This window comes from Eubalaena glacialis, chromosome 13 (assembly GCF_028564815.1).
Source record: "Eubalaena glacialis isolate mEubGla1 chromosome 13, mEubGla1.1.hap2.+ XY, whole genome shotgun sequence".
NCBI classification, from domain to species: domain Eukaryota; kingdom Metazoa; phylum Chordata; class Mammalia; order Artiodactyla; family Balaenidae; genus Eubalaena; species Eubalaena glacialis.
In genome coordinates, this window is record NC_083728.1 from 59811539 (window position 1) to 59835552 (window position 24014).

Here is a 24014-nt window from a genome sequence, read left to right on the forward strand (position 1 = left end):
TCCCTACTCCCTGGCGCTGTTCTGACTTGGATGGGGGGCTGGCGTAACATCTAATCTGCTGAAAGGCAAGAGCGACACTCCTTCTTTCAACCTAGAGGAGTCAGAGGCCACAGCGGTCCTGGCCCAGGTCCCCCTGAACACAGAGCTTGGGTGCAGGGGCTTTGCTTTTGGAAGTGACCCTTGGGCACAGGAGCAGGGACATGGGGGAGAGCACCCCAGGAGAGGCAAATCAACCCAGGGTACAGTTGCAAGCTGGGCCCTGCAGTGGGCTGATGGTGGTCCCCCAAAGACAACAAGTCCAAGTCCTAACCCCCTGCAACATGGGAATGTGAACTTATTTGGAAAAAGGGTCTTTACAGATGTAATTAAACTAAGGATCTCAAGATGAGATCATCCTGGATTTACCGTGGGCCCTGCATCCAATGACAGGAGTCCTTATAATAGAAAGGCAGAGGGAGACTGGAGACAGAGACACATCGGCAGAGAAGGCCATGGGATGCCCGACTTAGGCAGAGATTAGAGAGATGTGGCTTGAGGAAGGAGGAAGGGGCCACAAGCCAAGGAACACAGGCTCCAGAAGCTGGAAAAGGCAAGGAAACGGATTCTCCCCTCAGAGACTCCAGAAGGAGCACATTCCTGCCGACACCTTGATCGTAGCCAAGCGCGACTGATTTCAGGTTCTGACCTCCAGAATTGTAAGATAATACATTTGTGTTGTTTTTTAAGCCACTAAAGAGTGTGCTGATCTGTTACAGCAGCAGTGGGAAATTCATACATGGGGTCCCTTCTTCCCTTCCCCACAGGGGACTTTATCTGCCACCATCATGGTGACTCTGGGCCAAAGGAAGGTCATGGGCGGAGGTGGGCGAGTAGGGGGTCGGGGAGTGGGTGTCTCCTTCCCCTTCCATCTCAACGCCACGCTCTCAACAGAGTCTGGTGGGAGATGGACCCTCTCTCCAAGCTGGCACTATTTACCACTATTTTGTTTCAGACTTTTCCAATGTTATTTTTTTTATTATTGTGATCAAATATACATAACATAAAATTTACCATTTTAACCATTTTTAAGTGCAAGTTCAGTGGCATTAAATACACTCACACTGCTGTGCAACCATCACCACTATCCAGCTCCACAACTTTCTCATCTTGCAAAACTGAAACTCTGCACCCATTAAACATTAACTCCCCACTCCCCCTCTCCGTGCCCTGGCAACCACCCTTCTACTTTCTGTCTCTGTGAACTTGACAACTCTAGGTATCACATATAAATGGGATCATATAATATTTGTCCTTTTGTGTCTGGCTTCTTTCACTGAGCATAATGTCTTCAAGGTTCATCCATGAACCTTTCCTTCCTTTTTTAAGGCTGAATAATTTCTGCATTATCCCCATTTTAAAGGAGGGGACACTGCAGCCACATACACTGCAGGGACACTGGAAGGTAACAGAGCCAGAACTCACACCCAGGCCAACCTGACTCTGGCACCCAGCGCTCACCACTCTACCACCCAGCCCCCTCCCTAGCTCCCTGCTGACTCCCCTGGGGTATCCTACCTTCCTTTCACTTCCTCCCCTCCTCGCTGAGAGCTCCTGGGGCTCAGAGGCTTTACTCCCCTTTGGACCCCAACTCCACATGTAGCGCTTGCTGTAATCCCAAAGCGTGTATGGAAGTGACTGGGCTTGGGGGTGGGCTGGGGGTTGAGGTGGGTGGGGCCTGGCTGTGTGGCCCTCTGGGTGAGGCTCCCCTGGACTCAGCCTCCGCTCAGTTAAAGTTGCCCAATGACCAGGACAACCACACAGAGTTGTGCAGGCTACAACCTGCACACCTGTACATGGCCACCCTGCCAATGACCCTGATGGCCCTGGAAGGTCCCCAATCTAGGAGGTCTCTGAGCTCTGCTCTTGGGAGGAGGAAGAAGGAACAGGATTAGGAGCAGCCCGGGACAAACGAGATGTGATGCAGAAAGCAGACTGAGGGTTGCTGGAGCTGGGGGGAGGGAGGAAGGAGGAGTGACTGCTTGATGGGTACTGGTTTTCTTTTGGGGTGATGAAAATGTTCTGGAACTAGATAGCAGTGATGGATGCAAAGCCTTGTGAATGTACTAAAAGCCACTGAATTGTACACTTGAAAATGGTTAAAATTTGTAATTTTTATGTTATGTATGTTTTATCATAATAAAAAAATGTCCCATTCTCTCCAGCTTCAGCACCCTCCCAGGGCCTTTATGTATTCTAGGGCCCAGATCAAGGGCCACTTGTGTCCCCACAAGGGTCTGGACTCTGGACCCTCTCACTCCCCACCAGCTCCCCCGCCCCCTTCCCGCAGTGTCACATTGAGCTTTCCAAGGACATTTCCCTGCAGGATGCCTTCTGGGGGCATCTGTGTTTGGATCGGGCCCAGTGTTTTACTCAAATAAATGCATTACTGATGGTTGAGTTTCCTGTGGCAGTGGCCCAACTGTGGGACGATATTCAAACATGCGAGGTGGTTTCTGGAGTCTTCAAAACCCACCATACCAAAAGGCAGCTGTGGCTCGGTCATTCTCACAGGGCAAGAAGGAAGCGGCAGATAGAGGCTGAACGTCTTGCCCCTGAGACTGATTTCATGCCTCCAGTGTTCCCATCGAATCAGCCCATTCTTTTGGTACCTCCTCAGTCCCGAACCAGGATGCCTGGATATCTTTGCAGCTCAGGCTGGGAAATCACATCTTCTGGGTACTTCCGCTGCAGCCCTGGAGCAAGAAGTCCTGGGTTTGAGTTCCTTACTAGCTGTGTGACCTAGGGCAAGTTACTCAATCTCCCTGTGCCTTAGTTTCCTTGTCTTTAAAACAAGGATTAACAGTTTTGGCCTTAAAAGGTTTTTTGCTTTGTTTGTTTTAATTTAGGTATAGTCGTATAACATAAAATTAACCATTTTAATGTGTACAATTTAGTGGCATTTAGTGCATTCGCAGTGTTGTGCAACCACCACCTCTGTGGAGTGCAAAAACATTTTCATCACTACAGGGCTTATTTTTGAGGATTAAATCTGTGAAAGTTTGTAAAGCCTTCGAACTGTGCCTGATACAGCACGTGCCAAGTAAGTGCTCAATAAACTGTAGGAGCGATTGATAGGAAAACGGAATAGGAAGCACGGGGCAGGTAGTGCTATTACTAATTCGCTTCCCTTGGCTGGAGGAGGAGGGAGTTAGGCTCTCACTCCCTTCTAGGCCCCATTTTCCACTTTGAGCTCTCTGTACCCACGCAGCGGTCGCACCCCTTCCCCCCCACCCAGTGGCCTCCTCACCAGTTGCGGGCAGGGGAGGCGCTGATGGTAGCCAGGAGACCTGGAGCCTCCCCGCAGTCTCAGGGCCTCTCCTCTGCTCCTCGAGACTTTTCTTGCCCCCAACCCCTGCATCTCCCACGCCAGCTCCTACTCCCCCAAGCTGCCACCTTCTGTGGCCAAGGAGACACGAGTGGGGTGGCCAGGATGATTCAGCCGGGGTGGAAGAGAATAATAGGAGCGTGAGCACGCCCACAACTGGGAGGAGCTCTTGCGAGCGGACCTCCCCCACTTATGAGCGCACCAGCTCCCTCCCCAGGGCTGGCATTTACTCCAAGCATCCTGGGATCCCCAGGCACTAGGAATGACCTCCAAGATCCCCCCACACTGCCAGGCCTGTCCACTTAGAAGAACCACTTGGGGAGCTTGTTAAACAAGCACGTTCCCAGGCTCTTCGAGCAGTGCACGGGACTCTGCATTTCAACATGCACCCTGCTGAGCTGTCTTAGGAGCTGGAGAGTTTGGGATAGATTGCTCCGCCCCACCTTTCCAGGTGTAAACATCCCAATTTGTGGTTACTTTGTGCCAACTCAATGCCTTTCGTGCTGTAACAACAGCCAACAGTGTGAATGCTCACTACGCGTCCTGCACTGACGCCCAGGAGGAGCCTGAGTTTCCCTGATGAAACCCGGGTCCAGCGATACATCCCGGACTCCCATGTTGCACGACAGTTCCCCCTGGTGGCGACCCCAGGAGCCATGGACTGTCGTTTGCTGCCACCTTGTGGCAGGGATGGGAACCGTGCGCTCCGTTTCCATTCTTGACAACCTTAATCAAGAAAACGCACTGAGTACTTACCGTGTGCCATGTCCCCAGTAAGATCCTGCGAACGTGGGGCAGATGAGTAAGACAGACACGGTCTCTTGCCCTTGCGGAGCTCACAGTCTCCCGGGTCAGACCTACAAATAAATAAAATGAATGAATAAATAAGGTGATTACAGAGTGTGACACACGCTAGGAAGGAAGCAAACGGGCTGGTTATCACAAGGTGCAACGATATATTTGCTAAACAGAGCGCTGTCTGTCTCCCTGTACACAGTCTCCCTGCCCAGAACTGTGGGCCACGCAAGGGCAAGCAGCTCATCTGACTCTCTCTTGCAAATGGGTGAAGTCACACAGTGCTGGCACATAGTAGGTGCTTAGTAAATGTCAAGTGAATGAATACACGGATGACAAGGCTGTCCAGAGCCAGCTTCTTGGCTCCTCCAGGACAAACAGATGCGGAGAGGGAAGGGAGGGCTATGGAAGGAAGGCTGGGTCCCCGGGATCCTGGGAGGGCCGGGAGGGTTTACGTGTGAGCTAAAATGAGAAGGATGGGAAATCGTCACCCTCCCGGGGAAGTCCCAGTCCACCCTGTTTTAAATTGTACCCTCACTCTGCTCGCTTCTTGAATCCCTTCCCTGGTTATTTTTTCACCTTGGTATTTTCCCCCATCTCACATAGTACTATATATTTGCCTTATTTATTTAATGTCTGTCTCCCCCACTGAAATGTAAACTCTACGAGGGCAAGGATTCTTTACCTGTTCTGTTCACTGATGACTCTCCAGCGCCTAGAAAGACCTGACACTTAGCAGGAGCTCTGTAAATGCAAGCATGTGAGTGAAAGATGCACGTTGGCGGCTTAGGGCAGGGCCAAAAGGGCTCTGGGGCGTAGCCAGTGGAGGGAGCAGACTCAGAGCCCAGGCGGAAGGGGTTGACCCGAGTTAGGGAAGGGGGCCAAACGTGAACTGTACTAGGGCCAGCGGAGCTGGGCGGGGCAAGGGTTCGCCTGGGAGCAGAGGTAGACTGGGGTTGGAGCCTTGGGGCGGGGTCTTCCTGGGGCTGAGCCACCCCCGAGGCTGCGTGCTTTAGGGGCGGTACCCTATGGAAGCGTGGCGGGCATGAGGAGTGGCCAGTCTGGAGAAAGGGCCGGAGTGGGGGCGTGGTCAAACAAGGATGCGTAAAATGAAGGGAGGGGCTAAGACTGGGGTGGGGCCAGTCTGGGGCGGGGCCTGTCATGAGGGTAAATCTGGGCGGGGCCGGGGCTGAGCGGAGTGGGAGGGCGGGGGCGGGGCCAGGCCAGGCCGGGATCTCCGCTGTCCTGGGTCCTGGAGCGCTCCCCCCTCCCGCAGGCCCCTCCCTGACCGGCCCGGACGCAGGGTGTGCAGGTCAGGACGCCCCACGCTCGGCGATCGCCGGCCCGGACTGCAGGGTCCAGCGATCGCGGTTGCGCCCCGCCGCAGGTGCTGCGCTCTGGGCCAGTCGGCCGCGGGGGATCCCGGCGGGCTCAGCTCCGTGCTGCCGCGGGGCTGCGTCCCGGAGACTCCGAGGGCTAGGGTGAGCGGGGCTTCGGGGGGCCTGTGCGTGCATGCATGTGGGCGCATGCATCAGTGTGTGTGCGTGTGTGTGAACCTCTATGCGCATCCGGGGAGCTATGTGCGAGCATGGAGTTGAGTAGGTGCGCGCTCCAGGGAGCTGGGCTTGTGTGCAAAGTTGAGTGCGTGTGCAAGGGCGGTCCCGTGTGGGAGGGGAGTCGTGCATGTGTGCGCGTGTGTGGCAGAGACAGTGCGTGTGAAATCTGGTGAAGACTGTGTGCGTATGTTAGGGTGTCTTGGAGGAAACTGGGAGGGTAGGTGCAATGATTCTTGGGGAGACTGCAGGGTCGGGACGCCCATGGTAAGCTGTGGGGTGCAGTGGGTGAATGAATTGTGGGAGTGGAAGAATTGCGAATGTGTGTGTTTCCAGGTGGGTGGCTTTATGAGGTTTTCCGGGGGCCCTCAGCACGAGGATGGAGGAACGTTTGGGGGTACTGATTGCTCCTGAGGAGCGAGTGTGGTCCGGGGCATTGAGTAATGGACAGGGCAAGTGTTTGGGGCATGGCCCAAAGTAATTTGGGGATCACATCGGCCCCTTTGCTTTGAGGGCTGGGGAGATGTGCGGATGGGGCCAGAGGGATGGGCCTGCCCCTTGCTGGGGGAGCAGTGGGCAGGGTTCCTGCTTCCCATGGAGGGAGCTGCTCCCTCACCAGATGCCCTCACCCAGGCTCTGTGCCCATTCCTGCCTGGCTGGCTTCCGCTGGTGGTCCTGCGAGAACATGGTGCAGAAGTACCAGTCTCCTGTCTGCGTCTACAAGTACCCATTTGAGTTGGTCATGGCGGTGAGTGACCCCTGACCCTGGGGCCCCTTGTGTAACAGTTGGAGGGAAACAAGAGGTTAGCTATGATGGGAGGGAGACGGAGACCCTCGGATCCCCAGATCAGGAGGAATTAATGAGCTACTCCACTAACCTGGTGGGTCCAGCTTCTAACCAGGCCATCCCACCTTTCCCCACAACTTCTAGAACACTGGCCCACTGACCCAAACACAAGGTCTTTCTTTCTTTCTTTTCCTTACTGAAGCTTATCTGTTTGCATCTTGGTCTCCTTTGTCAGAAAACAAGGCTATCAAGGGCCGAGCTGTTTGCTGGCTGTCGTTTTGTGTACTGTTAGTAATAATAATAATAATAATGGTACGTATTCTAATGAGGATGATGACAGCAGCCATTCACTGAGGGTTTGGTAAATTTACATACGTTGTTTTGTTTAATTCCCAGAAGCTCTTATTATTCTCATTTTACCTCCATTAAACCAAAGCTTGGACAGGTGAAGGAATGGCCTTAAGTTCTGTGGCCAGGAAGAGGTAGAGCCGGGCTCGGATCTGCACGGTGGGCGGTCGGGGGGGGGGGCGGATTCCAGGACCACAACACCCCCCATGTCCTCCCTCTGCTCACACGCCCCCTCCCCTCCCCTTCAAGGAAGCTGAGACCAGGGGGAGAGGGGGCGCGAGTGGGCAGGAAGGGTCTGGGAGCAGTTGTCTAACTATGCAACATAGAACTGTCTCCCAGGCCCTCCTGGATCAATGGTCTGTGCACCGTGGGGCAGGTGCGGGGGACAGGCAGACGTGGGTTTCCTTCTTGGTGCCAATCACTCTGCCTCTCAGAGCTTTCCTCCCCAGTAAAACAGAGGCAATGTTATGGGGTTGTGGTGAGGAGTGAATGAAATAGTGCCTGGTGCCTCTGGCTCAGTGCCTGGCACACAGTAGGTGCTCACTAAATGCAACTGTCCCTGTTATTACACCACATGGTGTTTTAAATGATTGTACTGAAAGTGTAAGAAACACCAGAATCCACCCCCATCGTCCTCATCCCACCCTTGGTTGCTTAATCCCAGCCTTCTATCCGAGGACTTTCATATCAGTTGACGGCTCTGTGTGTGTGTCCTCCCCTAACCTATTCTATGAATCTACCTACGTATGTGTTTATAGTCACGTAAAAGATGAAAAAGCATCATTGCAGTAATCCATACATGTCGTGCTGTAATGTGTAGATGGTTCCAGGTCAGGAAAGAAGCAGGAGCAGGCCTGGGCTTGTATTGACAAGCTGGATGACCTTGGGCAAGTTATTTAACCTCTCTGAGCCTGCACTTTCTGTCTCTAAAATGAGGATTACATGGTTTCCAAATCTGGGGTTCTGTTGTGGATTAATTGAGTCAACACATGTAAAGCTCCCGGTACAAGGTCTGGCACAGACCAAATGCTATTACTGTTATTGTTACTGTTATTGTGTTGTTGTCTGTGGCTGTGTGACCTTCCTTCATTTGTAATGGGGGTGGGACACCCCAGAGACCTAGGGATGTGCAGTCAGAAGTGCTGCGTCCCTGCCGTTGCCTGGCTGTGCTCTGGCTGTGTGTCTTTAGAAAGTCACTGAATTTCTCTGAGCCCCCATTTCTTCCTTTGTGAAATAGGACTGGTTATATGCACCTCATAAGGTTGTAATTAGGATTGAAGGTGATTAGAGTGCATGTGTGGTGGGGGGTGGGGAGGGGAGGTGGCCAGCACAGGGCCTGGTCTATACTTAGTGGACAATAAATGGCAGCTAAATATAAATAATCATCCTCTGTCTAAGGCTCCAGACAGCTCACATATTCTGACCCTAGGACTCATTCATTCATTCATTCATTCACTCAATAGAAGAGAGACACTGTCCCCACTTTTCTGGGATAACCTATGGCCCAGAAAGCCATGAAGCCAAGAAGCTGAGACAAATGACTATAGAATGGAAAACTAGCAAATTTTTATTATTGCATGGGCTTAATAAATGTAAATTTAATTTAGTATGTTTAGGATTCTCAAAAAAATATTTACAATCATTGCATTTTAAAATAAAAATGCCTGCTAAGACTTAAGACTTAGCACTTAAGACTGTATTAATAGGACTGTTGGAATATGTGAAGTGTATTTTGTCAGCTTTGAGTTCCATAATTGACTCAGTTTACTCCCCTAGCTGTTAACAATCTCTAGGGGTTGATGGATAAATGCTTGTGGGTACGACAGGAAACAAAAGTTTTCAGATATTTATTATCTGTATTGTACTAATTTGTCATTTGTATTTTTCAAATACTATGTCGCCTTATCTCCATACAGTCCTTGTTGGTGAAAGGGCCCCAAACTGCCCCAACATTGTCGACAAAGCCGCTTTGCCAACTGTTTACAAAACAGCATTGTCCCCAGAATAGCTGCATAACTCAACATAACTTGCTCGCTGTGTGGGCACAAAAGGGTTTTTCTGCACTTAATGTCGGTCTTTGTTTCTCAGCTAAACACTTGCCCTCAGTTTGGGTCAGATGCCAGGGAAGTTTCGGATGAACTCAGCTATTTTGACCATATCCGAGTGACCAGACAAGCTGGCCTTTTGGTTTTTCTGTTTAACAAAACTGACTTGAGAATCAAAGCATCCCCTCACTTCTTCAGAAATCCACCAAACCACTGAAGTTCACAAACCACTGAAACTGGGTTTGTGGAATTGGTTATAAAATAGTACTAAGGCAACCTTTCTAGAGCCAGCTTAAAATTTTTTAAAAATGATTTCTCTCTTTCATTTCAAAAATGTAACTAATCCACTGAATGGGTATCTCTCTCCTTGGGCCAAATTCCTTGACGTGAATTCTGTTTCTGAAGGATGGAATTCTAGGGACCTTTGCTTTCTCCTTTCTTGATAGTATTCTGTATTATTGGGTTCAAAACAATGAGCTTGTATTATCTTGGTAAGCAGAGGAATACAATTAAGACAATGGAGGCAGCTCCCTATCCAGGGTTGGAGAGAATCCCTTGTCCCTTTGAATGTGGGGTCCCCGAAGGTGGGGGGTCTTTGTGGAGATCCCAGTATGTAGAACACAAAGACCATGTTTTGGACTGTGGACTGTGGTTACTTGAGCCCTGAAGGCCACTCTCTGGTCAGCCTACAGCCCGTTGTGAATGATTTCCAGCTCATCTGGGCTCTTCTCCTGAATGGGTGGAGGTTACGAGCCAGATCTTCCAGGCCAGGTCCCTGCTCCAATTTCTTACCTGTGAAATGGAGATAATAAAGGCCGCTGCTCCTCAGAGAGCTGAAGTGAGGATTAAGTGAAGGGACATGTGTACCCGGACAGAGCCTGGCACGTTGTTTAATGCTCATAAAATATCCCTTAAGTGTATTATTATCATTTATTGTTTTAACAGCTTTTTTGAGCTATAACTCACCTACCGTACAATTCACCCATTTAAAGGGTCCAAATCAAGGGTCTTTAGTATATTCATAGAGTTTTGCAACCATCACCACTGTCAGTTTTAGAACATTTTCATCACCCCAGAAAGAAACCCCATACCCTTTAATCATTATCTCCTAAACTTCCCCATCCCGCCTGGCCCTTGACAACCACTAATCTACTCTCTGTCTATGGTTTTGCCTATTTTGGACACTTCATATAAATGAAATCATACACTATGTGGCCTTTTGTGACTGACTTCTCTCACTTAGCATAATATTTTCAAGGTTCATCCAGGTTGTAGAATCTATCAGTATTTCAACCCTTTTTGTGGCTGAATAATATTCACGTTATGTGGATAGACCACATTTGTTTATCCATTCACAAGCCTATGGACATTTAGATTGTTTCAAATTTGGGGCTATTATGAATAACGTTGCTGTGACCACTGATGCACAAGTTTTTGTGTGGACCTATTCCTTCCAAAGAAACCCCTGCTGTGAATGGTGGTTGTTATTTAGAATATTTAGGCAGATTCTATTTTAAATTTTATTTAACAAACATGTACACAGCACCTACTAGTTTTGAGTTCATTCAAATATTAACTCATGTGCTTCTCAGAACTACCCCATGAGCTAGGTTCGGTAGGTAGCCCCATTTTACAGTTGAGGAGACTGAGGCACAGAAAGGATGAATGGATTATCCAAGGCCACACAGCGAACACATGGCAGGTGTAGACTTAACTGCAGGCAGTTTGGCTCCAGAGTTTGCATCTCCAACCATGAGCTCTGATGTTTCTCAGGGCTGAGGATCTGAAGTTATTGGGGTGGCCTCTGAGCCGAGTAAGCCGTCCCATGGGGCAGTTACCATCAGGATTGTGTCTGGAATATCCACACCCCATCAGAACCCTGCAAAGGAGAGCAGAGCCAAAACCTACAGTCCCTGGCTTCTTGGAGGGCAGCTGATCACAACAGCCCAGAAAGGTTTAATGAACACTCTGTGTGCCCACCCCCTCAGGCCAGCTCAGAGGCAAGTACTTTAATAGCAGCCTCAGCTGCAGCAGAAGAGGAAACTGAGGCTTAGAGAGGTTAAGGAGACTGTCCCTGTGTCAGTGTATTTGTCTGCTAAGGCCACGTAACAAAGCATCGCAACTGGGTGGCTTAGAACAACGGAAATGTATTGCCTCCCAGTCCTCGAGGCCAGAAGTCCAAGATCCAGGTGTCAGCAGGGTCGTGTTCCCTCTGAAGGCGCTTGGGAAGGATCTGCTCCAGCCTTCTCACCTGGCTTCTGGAGCTCCTTGGCTTGTGGCGGCATAACTCCAACTTTCACATGGTATGTTCCCTGTGTGTGTGCACCTCTATGTTCATATTTCTTCTTTTTTTTGTTTTGTTTTGTTTTGTTCTTTTTGACCACGCTGCGCAGCTAGTGGGAGCCTAGTTCCCTGAGCAAGGACTGAACCTGGGCCCTCAGCAGTGAGAGTGCAAAGTCCTAACCTCTGGACCGCCAGGGAATTCCCTAAATTTCCCCTTTTTACAAGGACAGCAGTCATCCTGGATTTATAAGGACATCCTAATGACCTCATTTTAACTTGATTACCTATATAAAGACTGTATTTCTAAATGAGGCCACATTCTGATGTACTCAGGGTTAGATATCCAACATAGCTTTTTTGGGGTACACGATTCAGCCCATAACTCTCAGTCAATGGCATCATTAGTAAATGGCAGAGATTTGAATTTAGGGAATCTGACCCCATAGCCTGAGCTCACAGCCAGACCTTCTGGATTCTGTCTCTGACGTTCAGTAAACATCTGTGTGCCAGTGGCTGAGGTGGCTTCAGAAATGACCTGGCTGCCTCTTGTCCGTCCACTGCCCAGGGGTCCCTGTGGGGCTCAAAGCCCTGCGGTTTCAGGTCATCTCAGATTCTGCAAACCTAAAGAAGGAAGACGACGGCACGGAGTAGAATTTCCTAAGCAATAGGCTGGCTGTTCATCCGGAGGAAGGGTTATAGAGGTGAGGGCTGTTGGTGGCAATTAAGTGTTAAAATATTTAAAGACCTGGACTTTGTATTGATAAACAGCTTGTAATTTAGCAAATGGGTTATTAATAAGGAGCAGCCTCTGAAGGTAAAGTTGGAATCATTGTTATGGATGTAGTTTTAATAAAGCAGCTGGGGCCTTATTTAAATGAGTTTAAATTAGTTCTCTGGAGCCTGTCATCTGATCCCATTGCTAACAGATTAAGGGAAGCAACATTTTCCACCCTGGATTTCTTACAGGGCCCTGACGGGCTCTGATCTGGGCTGGGAGAACCGAGGTGATCCACTGCCCAGCAAAGTAATCTGATTTCAGAGGGCCCTGAAATCAACTTTAGGCCCTCATTCATTAGTTTATGCATGCGTTAATTCTTGCACGTATGCATTCCACAAATATTTACTGAGTTTCCACTGTGTGCCAAGCACCGTGCCAGGTTGCAGGGGCTACAGACTAGGTGATTCTTAGCACTTTTTGAAATGCATCATTATTCTGTTAATTTGCTTGCCTACTTGTTTATATGGAATTTGTTTATTTGTTTATATGGGTCTTTTTCATTACATTAAGCTTCAGAAAGGGGGAGACCTGGTCTGTCTTGTTCTCGTTCTGTCTTGACCTGGTTCTCCTGACATGATCCCTTCCTGCCCTCATAGAGCTTGCAGTGTGTGTGTGTGTGTGTGTGTGTGTGTTTATGAGACAGAGAGTGTCCAGGCAATGCCATGTAGCAGGATTTGTAATTGCGGCAGAACTTGTTTCTTTGAAGAAATGAATGTGGCTTAGTTGGGCCCCTGTGATTTAGAAAGTGGCTGGTGGGGTCAGTTCATTTCTTCAAGGACTTTGGGAGCTTGGGAAGGTGTGGAAAGTGGATTGGAGGGGGGATTTCCATCCCAGAGGTGGGGAGAGCTTGGGGAAGCAGAGTTGACCAAGGCCGGGTGCATTCCTGAGACACTTAGAAAACCTAAAATAGCATTTCGGAACTTCCCTGGTGGCACAGTGGTTAAGAATCTGCCTGCCAATGCAGGGGACACGGGTTCGAGCCCTGGTCCGGGGAGATCCCACATGCCTCGGAGCAACTAAGTCCATGTGCCACAACTACTGAGCCCGTGTGCCACAACTACTGAAGTCCACGCACCTAGAGCACGTGCTCCTGCAACAAGAGAAGCCACCGCAATGAGAAGCCCACGCACCACAATGAAGAGTAGCCCCTGCTCGCCGCTTTCTAGACCCAATGCAGCCATAAATAAATAAATAAATAAATAAATATATAAAAAAATAAAAATAAAAATAAAATAGCATTTCCCTCCCATCATGATCCTGACATAGCACTAAGTGTCAAGACATTCTGGGTTGGCCTCGCTGCCGCCCTGCCTCTCCCTGAACCATCAGGGGTACCAGCTGATCCCGGAAGTCCGTGGGTGCGGAGCATGTTCAGAGGAGGGTAGCTCCCCTCTCCGCTCCCCACGAGTGGGTAAGAAGCCACAGCAGGCTTTTGTGCAGTGCCCTGGCCCAGCCGATGGGCTGCACATTCCCGCAGGGCCGGAGAGGCCAGACGTTCCCCTGGCATGACCTCACGAGGAGGACACCAGGTCCCAGCCAGGCAAAGGGAGGCTGGCTTCCTTCCTCTTCCTTCCTTCCTTCCTTCCCTTCCTTCCTTCCCTCCTTCAGCAAATATTGGCTGGGTGTCTATGGTGTCCCAGGTGTGCTACGAGGTCACTGGGGAATCCAGTGGGGAAGGAAACAGACCTAGAGACAGAGGCATTGACTATAAACAAATAAACACAGACATGATACCCTATTCCAAATCACGATCTTGTAGGGCTATAAACCATCCAGAAGATGGCTTACCCTCTTAAAAAATTGTGGTAAAATATACATAACACAAAATTAACCATTTTTAGGGGTACAGTTCAGTGGCATTAAGTGCATTCACATTGTTGTGCAACCATCACCACCATCCATCGCCACAACTTTTTCATCCTCCCGTACTGAAACTCTGTCCCCATTAAACACTAACTCCCTGTTCTCTCCCTCCCCCAGTCCCTGGTAACCACCATTCTACTTTCTGTCTCGATGAGTTTGACGACTCTAGGGACCTCATATAAGTGGAATCATACAGTATTTGTCCTTTTGTGTCTGGCTTCTTTCACTGAGTATTATGTTTTCGAGGTTCATCCATGTTGTAGCATGTGTCAGTATGTCATTCCTTTTTATGGCAGCATAATATTCCACTATATGGCTGGACCATATTTTGTTTTTCCATTCATTTGTCAATGGATATTGGGGTTGTTTCCACTTTTTTGGCTACTGTGAATAATGCTGCTGTGAACATGGGTGTACAAATATCAATTCAAGAACCTGTTGCTTTACCCTTGTCCATTAAAAAAAAGAAATCTACTATGTGGTGACTGGCACTGTGCTAAATGCCTCACACATCTTATCTCCCTTTAATCTTTTCAGCAACCCTTACAGAGTCGGTATCATTGTCGTCATCATCATCATCCTTTTTTTTCTGAGGAAACTGAGTCTCAGAGGCACTAAGTTGAGATCACCCCACTGGCAGGTGGCAGAGGCAGCATCTAAACCCCATGCGTTGTCTCTGCCACTTCACCATATCCCAGCCTTGCCCCCTGCAGGGTCCTTCTGACTCTTTGTCTCCATCGTTTTGTCTCCTGAGCTGCCTTTGACTAGAATAGCAGCAGGTTTCTCAGCTACAGGGCCATCTGGGTACAGCTGTTTCTGTAGATTGTATACAGCAGTCATTTCAAAAGGTTCCAGAGTGATGTTGCTCTGGTTCACCCATGTCTGCTTGCCTTCATCAGCGGGGATGTAACTACTGCCATCGGGTATCTGATGGCTCCTTCAGCAACACTGAGCAACTCTGCCAAGAGCCGGGGGATCCACACAATGAAATATTATTCAGCTGTGAAAAGGAATAAAGCACTGACACAGGCTACAACATGGATGAACCTCAGAAACATAATGCTCAGTGAAAGAAGCCAGACACAAAAGGCCACGTATTGTATGATTCCATTTGCATGAAATGTCCAGAAAAGGCAAATCCATAGAGAGAGAAAGTGGATTAGTGGATGCCTAGGGCTGGGGTGGGGGGAAAGGGGAGTGACTGTGATGGGTGTGGGGTTTCTGTGGGGTGATGAGACGTTTTGGTATTAGAGAGTGGTGATGGTTGCAAAACTTTGTGAATGTTCTAAAATCCACTGAACTGTACATTTTTATTTAAAAAAATATATTTATTTATCTATTTATTTTGGCTGCGCCAGGTCTTAGTTGAGGCACGCAGGATCTTTGTTGTGGCATGCGGGATCTTTAGTTGTGGCATGCGGACTCTCAGGTGTGGCATGCGGGATCTAGTTCCCTGACCAGGATCGAACCTGGGCCCCCTGCATTGGGAGCACAGAGTCTTACCCACTGGACCACCAAGGAAGTCCCTGAACTGTACACTTTTTAAGAGTGCATTTTATGGTATGAGAATTATATCGCAATTTAAAAAAAGAGTTGGGGGAGCTGAGAGGATTGATACGTCTGTCCTGGGGTCTCCCAGGCTTGCCGGGGAAGCTGGGGGTGGACAAGAAAGTCCCCTGAGGAGTGTGACAGGGAGGGTACACTTTGTGCAGTGGTCACGGTTGTCAGTGCCGAATCCAGCCTGCAGCACGGAAAGAGAAGGTGAAGTGTTGGGCTAGAATATGTTGGTGTGGTTTGGATACTCTTTTCCCACTTTTGGCGGAAGGTTTGGGGTAAGCAGCATTCCAGCTTCCTTTGAATTTGCATGAGGAAGAGCAGGAAGGAAGGAGGGAGGGGAGGGGAGGAGGGAGCAGCTGTCAAGTGATTAGCAGAAATAGCTTTTCTGTACTTTATAGAATCTCACTCTTTTTTAAAATTTAAATTTATTGAACAAATGCTTATGTAGAACGAACCATGTGCCAGGCACTGGTCTCAGCTCTTAACCAAAACAGACTCCTTTATTCCCCTGATGGCTCAGTAAGAGAACTACTTTTCTTATTCTCCTTTTAACAAATGAAGGAAGGAGGGAATTGAGAGCTTGATGACTTGTTCAAGGCTACAGAGCTGGTAGTAAGCAGAGCAGAAATTCGAACCCAAGCCCCAGAGTCCACACCCTTCATGGCTAAGCTGCACTGTCATTCACTCCTTTATCATGTAATGTCTATTGAGTGTCGACTGCATGCTAGGCATTTTGCTAAGCACTAGGGATTCAGGGCTGATGACTTTTTACTTCAGCAGTTGTGACACGGGAAAGAAGGAAAGAGGCACAACTGAGCACTCATTGGGAGGTTTCATGATTACTCCCCTTTATAGAGTAATCATGTTATAGACTAATCATGTTCTCAGGGAGAAACAGGAAGTACTGTGCTCAAGGTTACCCAGCCTGGAGATGGGCAAGTCTAGCTAGGAATCCAGGCTCCCCTTTCCACATGCTTAGTGTGTTGATGTGGATTTTTGCAGGATGGGCAGCTCATAGGAGACCTTCAATAGAAGTTTCCACTGGCCTCTGCCTGCCCCAGCCCTGTCCCTGCCTGGGCAGGTTCTGGGCCTTGGACCAGCTCCATTTCTGAGCTGGCACGCGTGGGTGTCCCTCTCCAATCACTTGGCGGAAGGGCTGAAACCGAATCCTTCTGCTACCCTTTGTCCCTGAGGAGGCCACAGCATGTGTTTGTCCAGCTGGGAGAAGCTCAGGCCTGATTTGTGGGGATAGCAGTCAGCGTCTGAGGCTCTCAGGTAGGGATAAAACTAGCTGTGTGAGCTGGTTTCCAACACAGGGAGGGTCCTGTGAACTACATGATCCTGTAAGACCCTGTCACCTGCTAAAGGCAAAGGGGCCATGATCTGAGGGTTTTGGGCCAGCAGGATTCAGGATTTCCAAAACACTGACATTTGTGATGTAGCCAGTGTCCCCTGAGAGGCAGGACTGGGAGGTTCAGGGCTGGAGGCTGGGTCAGATGGACCTGCGATCCAACCCCACCACTTAGTGGCCCTGTGATGCCAGAGGCAAGTCACTCTGCCTTCTCGAGCCTCAACTTGCTCATCTGTAAAATGGGGAAATACTAGTTTCCATCCCAACAGGATGTCATGAGGACAAAATGGTGCAGTCAGCCCTCTGTAAATGTCACCATAACAACGATGTCCAACACCAGCCCTCACAACCCCAAGGAATCTCTGGCTGACAGCCTCTGACCCTGGAGAATTAGCACTGGGGTAGACTCCTTATTTTGGGGCCCCCTGCCTTCCAGATGGAGCCTGGGCTCTGGGGTCCCCTCAGTGCTTGGGGTGGCACCATTGTTGAAACAGCAGTGCCCTCCCTCACACAGTCAGGGAAAGCTGGGTCCAAGAGCCCGTCTGCTGCTGATCAGCTCTGCCGTTATCTGGGGGTGCCAGACGGGGTTCTTCCAACAAGAGGTTTGTAACAAGAGGAAGTCGGTGAAGCTCGGTTGGCTGTGTGCACTGAGCTAACGGCCTGTCATTCCTCTCCCTGGACCCCTTTCTTGGGGCTTTTTGGGCCATTGGCAAGTTTGCATTCTTTCTTTCCTTGCCCATCAGCTTTTCTTTGTTAGCCCTAGTTAGCCCAAGAACTGAGATGGGCACAGGTCTGAGTTCAGTGCCGCAAAAAAACACGTAGCCCAGGCCTTGGGTATGCCATGTGCAAGCAAGTATATGGTTAGAAGGTGCCATAAGTGCTACCAAGAAAATGAACAGGACAGAGAACAGTACAGGAGGCAGCCTTGCAGGGATGAAGGTAGGGGAGGATGTCCCAGGAAGGGGGGCCAGCACAGATGAGTCCCTGAAGCCAGAACATCTCTTGAGCCTCCAATCCAGGTCTCCTACCTTCTGGAAGCCCCTGTGACTCAAACCTCTCTCCCCCTTTAATGTCAAGTGGATTGATTAGTGTTCCAAGAAGAGGGAGCAGCAAGTGCAAAGGCCCTGTGGCAGGAACAAGCTTGGTGGGTATATTTGTTTCCTGTGGCTGCCGTAACAAAGTACCACAAACTGGGTGGCTTAAACAGCAGACATTTTTTACCTCATAGTCCTGGAGGCTGGAAGCCTGAGATCAAGGTGTCGGCAGAGTTGGTTCCTATTGAGAGCTGCGAGGGAGAATCTGTTCCGTGCCTCTCCCCTAGCTTCTGGTGTGGCTGGAAATCCTTGGTGTTCCTTGGCTTCACCCCAACCTGTGCCTTCATCTTCACATGGCATTCTCTCTGTGTGTGTGTTTGTGTCCAAATTTCCCTGTTTTAAAAGGACGCCAGTCCTATTGGATTAGGGGCCTGCCCCCTACTCCAATATGACTTCATCTTAATTAATTACATCCACAGCAAACCTATTTCCAAATAAGGTCACATCTTGAGGTACTGGGGGGGTTAGGATTTCAACCTATGAATTTTGTTAGGGGTGGATGACACACAATTCAACCTATGGTAGCATGTTCCAAAAACAGCAAGGCTGGAGCAGAGAAAAGGAGGCTGCAGTGGGAGGTGGGATGGTGGCACAGAGTAAGGAGTGTAAGAGTAAGAGTGGGATTTGTTCCGGGCATCCAGGCCTGTTCTGAGTATGTTGTTCCATCTGGGGAGCAGGAGAGAGATTGCAGAACAGAGGAATTGGAGATGCTCAGGGGCAGTGTGGCCACTGCTTGGCAGGAGTTGAAGGACTGAGGGTGGAGAAATCAAGACCACATGGCCCCGGGGGAAAATGCCTGGGCTGTTTCCAAGCTGTTGAGCAAGGGGTTCCTGAGGGAGCAGGGGCTGAGCCGGCTTGGGATTTAAATCCAGGTTCACCATTTTGCACTGTGTGACACTGGGTAAGTTACTTAGTGTCTCTGGGCTCCAGTTTCCTCATTTGTCAAATGAGGGCGCCATTCAGAGGATTAAATGGAAGAAGGCACACAGCTGGAGGAGCAGAGTCGAGGCCTCACTGTGTGCCAACTGCTCTGAGACGTGACCTAGTGACATCCTTACCACCAGCCCATTTTATAGATGATGAGACGGAGGCTCAGAGAGGGCAAGCGACTTGCCTAAGGTCACGCAGTGAGAAGGTAGCAGGAACTCAAACTGAGCCTGACCAGTTCTGACACATGCACCCCTTTCCCTCCATAAACTTTCAAACAAATGTCAGCATCCCTCTGCCCATCACGGAGGTGGGGCAGAGCCCAGCTCCTCTGCCTCCCTCTACTCAGAAGGGACTGGGAGGGAGTTGTTCGCAGTTCTGGCAAATGTGTACTGTGCCACCATTTGAGTCCTGGTGCCTGGAGAATAAAAACCCTGGGTGCCTACTATGCTCCAGACTCTGCGTGAGATACTCAACCTGGTATATACCCATTTTCCAGATGATGAAACGGCTAAGAGAAAAGAAGGGACTTGCTTCTCCTGGAGGTGGAGCTGGGCTTCATGCCAGGCGCCTGACCCCACCCCAAGCTCTGCTTACTTTGCTATGCAGCTCCTTCCTCAGTGGAGAAATGCCTTCCTTTGAAAGAGGGTTCAAGGCAGCCCGAGATGTGTAGGGGAGACACAGTTCTCAGGGGGCCTCCCTTGCCAGCCCTGAGGCTAGGCCCCCAGGAGTGCCGTTGTGCATTCTCCCCTGAGGAGAGTTATTCTAACCCTGGTGTGTTTGTACAAAGCAACCAGCCTCTACACATGGAGGCAGCCCTGTCCTCCTGACCCTGGCGGACGATGCGCTGGGCTGGCCTCGTGGGGCCTTGAGTGACACCAAGAGAACCAAGCATTTCTTCCTTGTCCCTCCCATGCCTCTGCCCTTCTGAGCTGGGTGGTCCCGCCTCCCTGCCAGGAGCCAGGAGGGATGGGAAGGAGGTGTGTGTCCTCAGATGCCGGCACTATTTTTGGAGCTCACTTTGATCCTTGATTCTGGGACACGTGGCTGTGACAGGCTCTTGGAGCAAACCCCGCTTGAATACAGTCAGCCACGGATGCTGGTATGCCCCCCCGCGGCTCTGACCCTGGCACTTCTGGAATTGAGCTCTCATCCTCCAATCTGGATGCTTTTTCTTTCTTTTACTTGCCTAACTGCCCTGGCTAGAACCTCCAGGACAATGTTGCATGGAAGCAGCCAGAGCAGACATCCTTGCCTAGTTCCTGATCTTAGGGGGAAAGTGTCAGTCTTTCACCATTGAGTATGATGTTAGCTGGGGTTTTTGTAGGTGCCCTTTATCAGGCTGAGGAAGTTCCCTTCTATTCCGAGTTCGTTGAGTGTTGCTTTTTATTTTTTTAATCATGAAGGGGTGTTGGTTTTGTCGATTGTTTTTTTCTAAAAGATATCTTCTTTTAAAATGCCCCAAGCCATATTTAAAATAGATAACCAACAAGGACCTACGGTATAGCACAGGGAACTCTGCTCAATATTCTGTGATAACCTAAATGGGAAAAGAATTTGAAAAAGAATAGATACATGTATATGTATAACTGAATCACTTTGCTGTACACCTGAAACTAACACAGCTTTGTTAATCAATTATACTCCAATATAAAATAAAAAAATAAAAGACAAAAAATTAAATAAAATGCCCCAAGCTAGCCCACTCTACCTTCCCAGGGCAAAAACTCAAATGTAGAGTCAAAACGTGATTTGCCAAGTCATAGCTCAGGCACTCCTGCGTCACTGCTCTAGAACAGATGTTAAGATGGTGGTCTTGGTAATACAGGCAGTGGTCACTGCTCTTTCCACAGGCCAGGACGCTCTTCTCTTCTCTGGATACCCCCTCTCGGAATTGAGACAACAGCCCAGGGAGGGCTGGAGGGAGAAGGGTTGTGCTCTGGCTGCCCCCAGTCCCCTTGGCGCTCACCCCCGCCCCTCTGTCCCCAGGCCTATGAGAAGCGCTTCCCCACCTGCCCGCAGATCCCGGTCTTCCTGGGCAGCGAGGTCCTACGCGAGTCCCGCAGCGCCGACGGGGCAGTGCACTTGGTGGAGCGGAGCTGCCGGCTGCGCGTGGAAGCCCCGCGGCTGTTGCGGAAGGTGGGCGCGGAGGGGGTCCTGGAGAACCAGGGACCCCGCGGAGGAGGGGACCGGACGGGTGGTGGGGGATGGCGGGCGGGGGACCTGGGACCAGGGGGTGCGCTCAGGCGTTGGGGTGAGTGTGTATTGGTACCCGGAGGGCGTTCTGGGCTGGGGGCCTCCCGTGTCCAGGAGAGACGAGGGCCGGGAGGCTGGGCTGAGACTGTAGGAGGACCAGGGCCAAGAGGGAGTCCCGGGGTCCGGGAAGTCGGGGGAAGGGGGAAAAGTCGGGGATCCGGGCTCTGGCTGGTGGGCAGGCGCGGGGCAGGGCCCGGGGGTCCCGGGGTCCGAGGGTGACAGGGGCCAACCCTCCGGGTTCACGCCCCCAGCTGCCACCTCACGTCCAGCACGCACGTCCCTGCTGCCCTTTCCCTGCAGATTGCAGGCGTCGAGCACGTGGTCTTCGTGCAAAGAAACGTCTTGAACTGGAAGGAGAGGACTCTCCTCATCGAAGCACACAACGAGACCTTCGCCAGCCGCGTGGTGGTCAAGGAGAACTGCAGCTACACGGTGAGCAGCGGGCTGGAAGGCCCGGGATCCCGGCGCCCGCACCGGGCTGCGCGCTGACGTCCGTGCGGTCCCGCCCACTTCCGCCCACTTCCGCCCTTCCACGGAGATGTCAGCTGGGATGCAGGACGCTCCTTCTATCAGCAGTTCACATACACAGCTGATATATACATATATATGTATGTATTAGTTTAAGCAGTCTCAAAAACTGCTTGGGACATACTTACTAAAATATTATTCGTGTTTATCTGAAATTCAAGTGTGACTGGGCATCTTGTATTTTATTGGCTAAACCTGGCAACCCTGCCTCCCCACCCCCTTCATGAAACTGTGCCTCAGTTTCTTCACCTGTAAAATGGGGTTAATGATTGTACCTACCACATAGGTTGTGGTGAGGATTAAATGAAGTAAAATATCCGAACCCCTTAGAGCAGTGCCTGGCACATACTAAGTCCTGTATATGTGTTAACTTTTTATAAAAATTTTTATTGGAGTATAGTTGATTTACAATGTTGTGTTAGTTTCAGGTGTACAGCAAAGTGAATCAGTTATACATATATCCACTCTTTTTTTTTTTTTTAGACTCTTTCCCATATAGGCCATTACAGAGTAATGAGTAGAGTTCATGTTAACTTTTAATATAATTAATGATTATTATTCTCCAGTACATACTGATTGAGCACCTACTATATGCCAGGCAACCTGACAAGTCCTGGGCACCCAGCAGTGGACCAATCTGCCTGACCATTGCCTTCACGGGACTTCCATTCCAGTGGGAGACACAGATGAGAAAAAAAAAATCAATATATACTTACAACTTTGTCACAGTGCTAAGAAGGGATCCAGAATTACAGAAAATAAGAGGAGGTGACAGTGTCTTAGGTAACAGTGTCCCCCAGGCCTCTCTGAGGACATGCCGTTGAAGCCGAGATCGGAAAGATGAGAGGGCTGGGAACAGAGTTCTGGAGGAGGAAACAGCATGTGTGAAGACCCTGAGGTGGATGAGCGAGGTCTGAGAATGGGGGCTGCGGGGGCCGAGTACTGCTGGCCTCGGGGCTGCAGTGAGGCGTTTGGAGGCATTTGCTGGGATGAACCCAGCTCTGCCACTTTCTTGCTGAGTGACACTGGGCAATTGCTTCCCCTCCCCGGGCCACCCTTCCATATCTGTAAAACGGGGACAGCAGCAGAACCCGCGTCACTGGGCACTGGGAGGAGAAAATGAGGTAACGTAGGTGAAGCCCCTTAGCTGACGCTACATCCCAGATGGTTGGCTCAAGGTGGTAACTCCAGGGTAAAAAATGTGGCCCATTACAGGTGTTTTTTTTTTTTTTTTAATTGGTTGTGCCGCGTGGCTTGCGCCCCCTGCAGTGGAAGCGTGGAGTTCTAACCACTGGACCGCCAGGGAAGTCCCCTGGGTGTTTTTGATGTGTCTTTGCCCAGCCTCCTGTACGGGAGACCTTGCCTCATTCATCTGTCTGGTCCCTAGACACTTTGTGTGGTGCCTCGTATACAGCAGGCATCCAGTAAATGGTCACCGCTTTTTCCTTCCACATTTTCAGCTCCTCTTGGAGCCTCCTGGAAACTGGGTCCAGGATGTTTACCTCTGGGGAGGTGTTGGTGGTAGTTTTTTATGAGTCACTTTTAGTGTAGTGTTTCTTAGAGTGAGTTCTGCCAACAGCTGGTGAGCAGTATCACCAAGGCTGCTTGGAAATACAGATTCTAAGGCCCTACCTTGGACCTGTTCAGCCCAGGCATCTGCATATTTAACAGATGCCCTGCTAATGCTTCTGCCCACGGAAGTTTGAGAGGCACTAAGCCTGGGTCTGCACAGTAGCTCTGTCCATGAAATTTGTCTTTGCTTATATATATATGCATATTTATTTATAATAAAGATATGATATATAAATACATATTTTTAAAATATAAAATATAGTATTTATGTATAATTTATTTATAATGATATATTAAATATGTTATTTAAATATATCACTATGTACAATTTTTAAGGGACGAGAACATTGGTCTCACTTTCTTCTGGTCCCTCCTGAGAAGGCTCTCTGTTCTCTTAGGCTTTAGACCTTGCATTGTTCTGGGCAGGGCCCTTTGGTACTGCTGCTGCCCTTGGGTGTTGCCAGGCTGTGACGTGCTGTCCACTGCATGCTCTGGCTGGTCCAGGTCTCCAAGAGAGCCCCCTGGGAAGGGCATGGCGTCTCCCACACTGAGACCATGTCACTGCCCCTGCCTGGCTTTCAGGTCCACCCTGAGAATGAAGACTGGACATGCTTTGAGCAATCTGCCTCGCTCGACATCCGGTCCTTCTTTGGCTTCGAAAGTGCCTTGGAGAAGATCGCCATGAAGCAGTACACAGCCAATGTCAAGAGGGTAAGAGACGGGTTCCATAGGTCATGCAGAGGAAGGTGCACAGACCTCAGAGCCTGCAGATCCCGATCTGCCACCCCAAGACCCTTAACCTTCCTCAGCCTCAGTCTCCTCATCCGTAGAATGGGTATTCTAATCAAAGGCATATCACATGAGATAATGGATGGAAAACACCCGGTCCATAATGGGGACACCATAGTCATTG

The 24014-nt window shown here is 49.9% G+C and overlaps 1 protein-coding gene across 1 annotated transcript in view; it reads left to right on the plus strand.

The window, feature by feature from the left end:
• Positions 1 to 6397: 6397 nt before the first annotated feature.
• SEC14L5 (SEC14 like lipid binding 5) overlaps positions 6398 to 24014 on the plus strand; it is a 37121-nt gene continuing 19504 nt past the window's right edge. Inside the window, exons 1-4 of the mRNA XM_061208293.1 lie at positions 6398 to 6460; positions 20735 to 20884; positions 21302 to 21433; positions 23684 to 23812. Coding sequence (XP_061064276.1) covers positions 6398 to 6460; positions 20735 to 20884; positions 21302 to 21433; positions 23684 to 23812 — 474 coding nt within the window. The remainder of the gene's footprint in view (positions 6461 to 20734; positions 20885 to 21301; positions 21434 to 23683; positions 23813 to 24014) is intronic.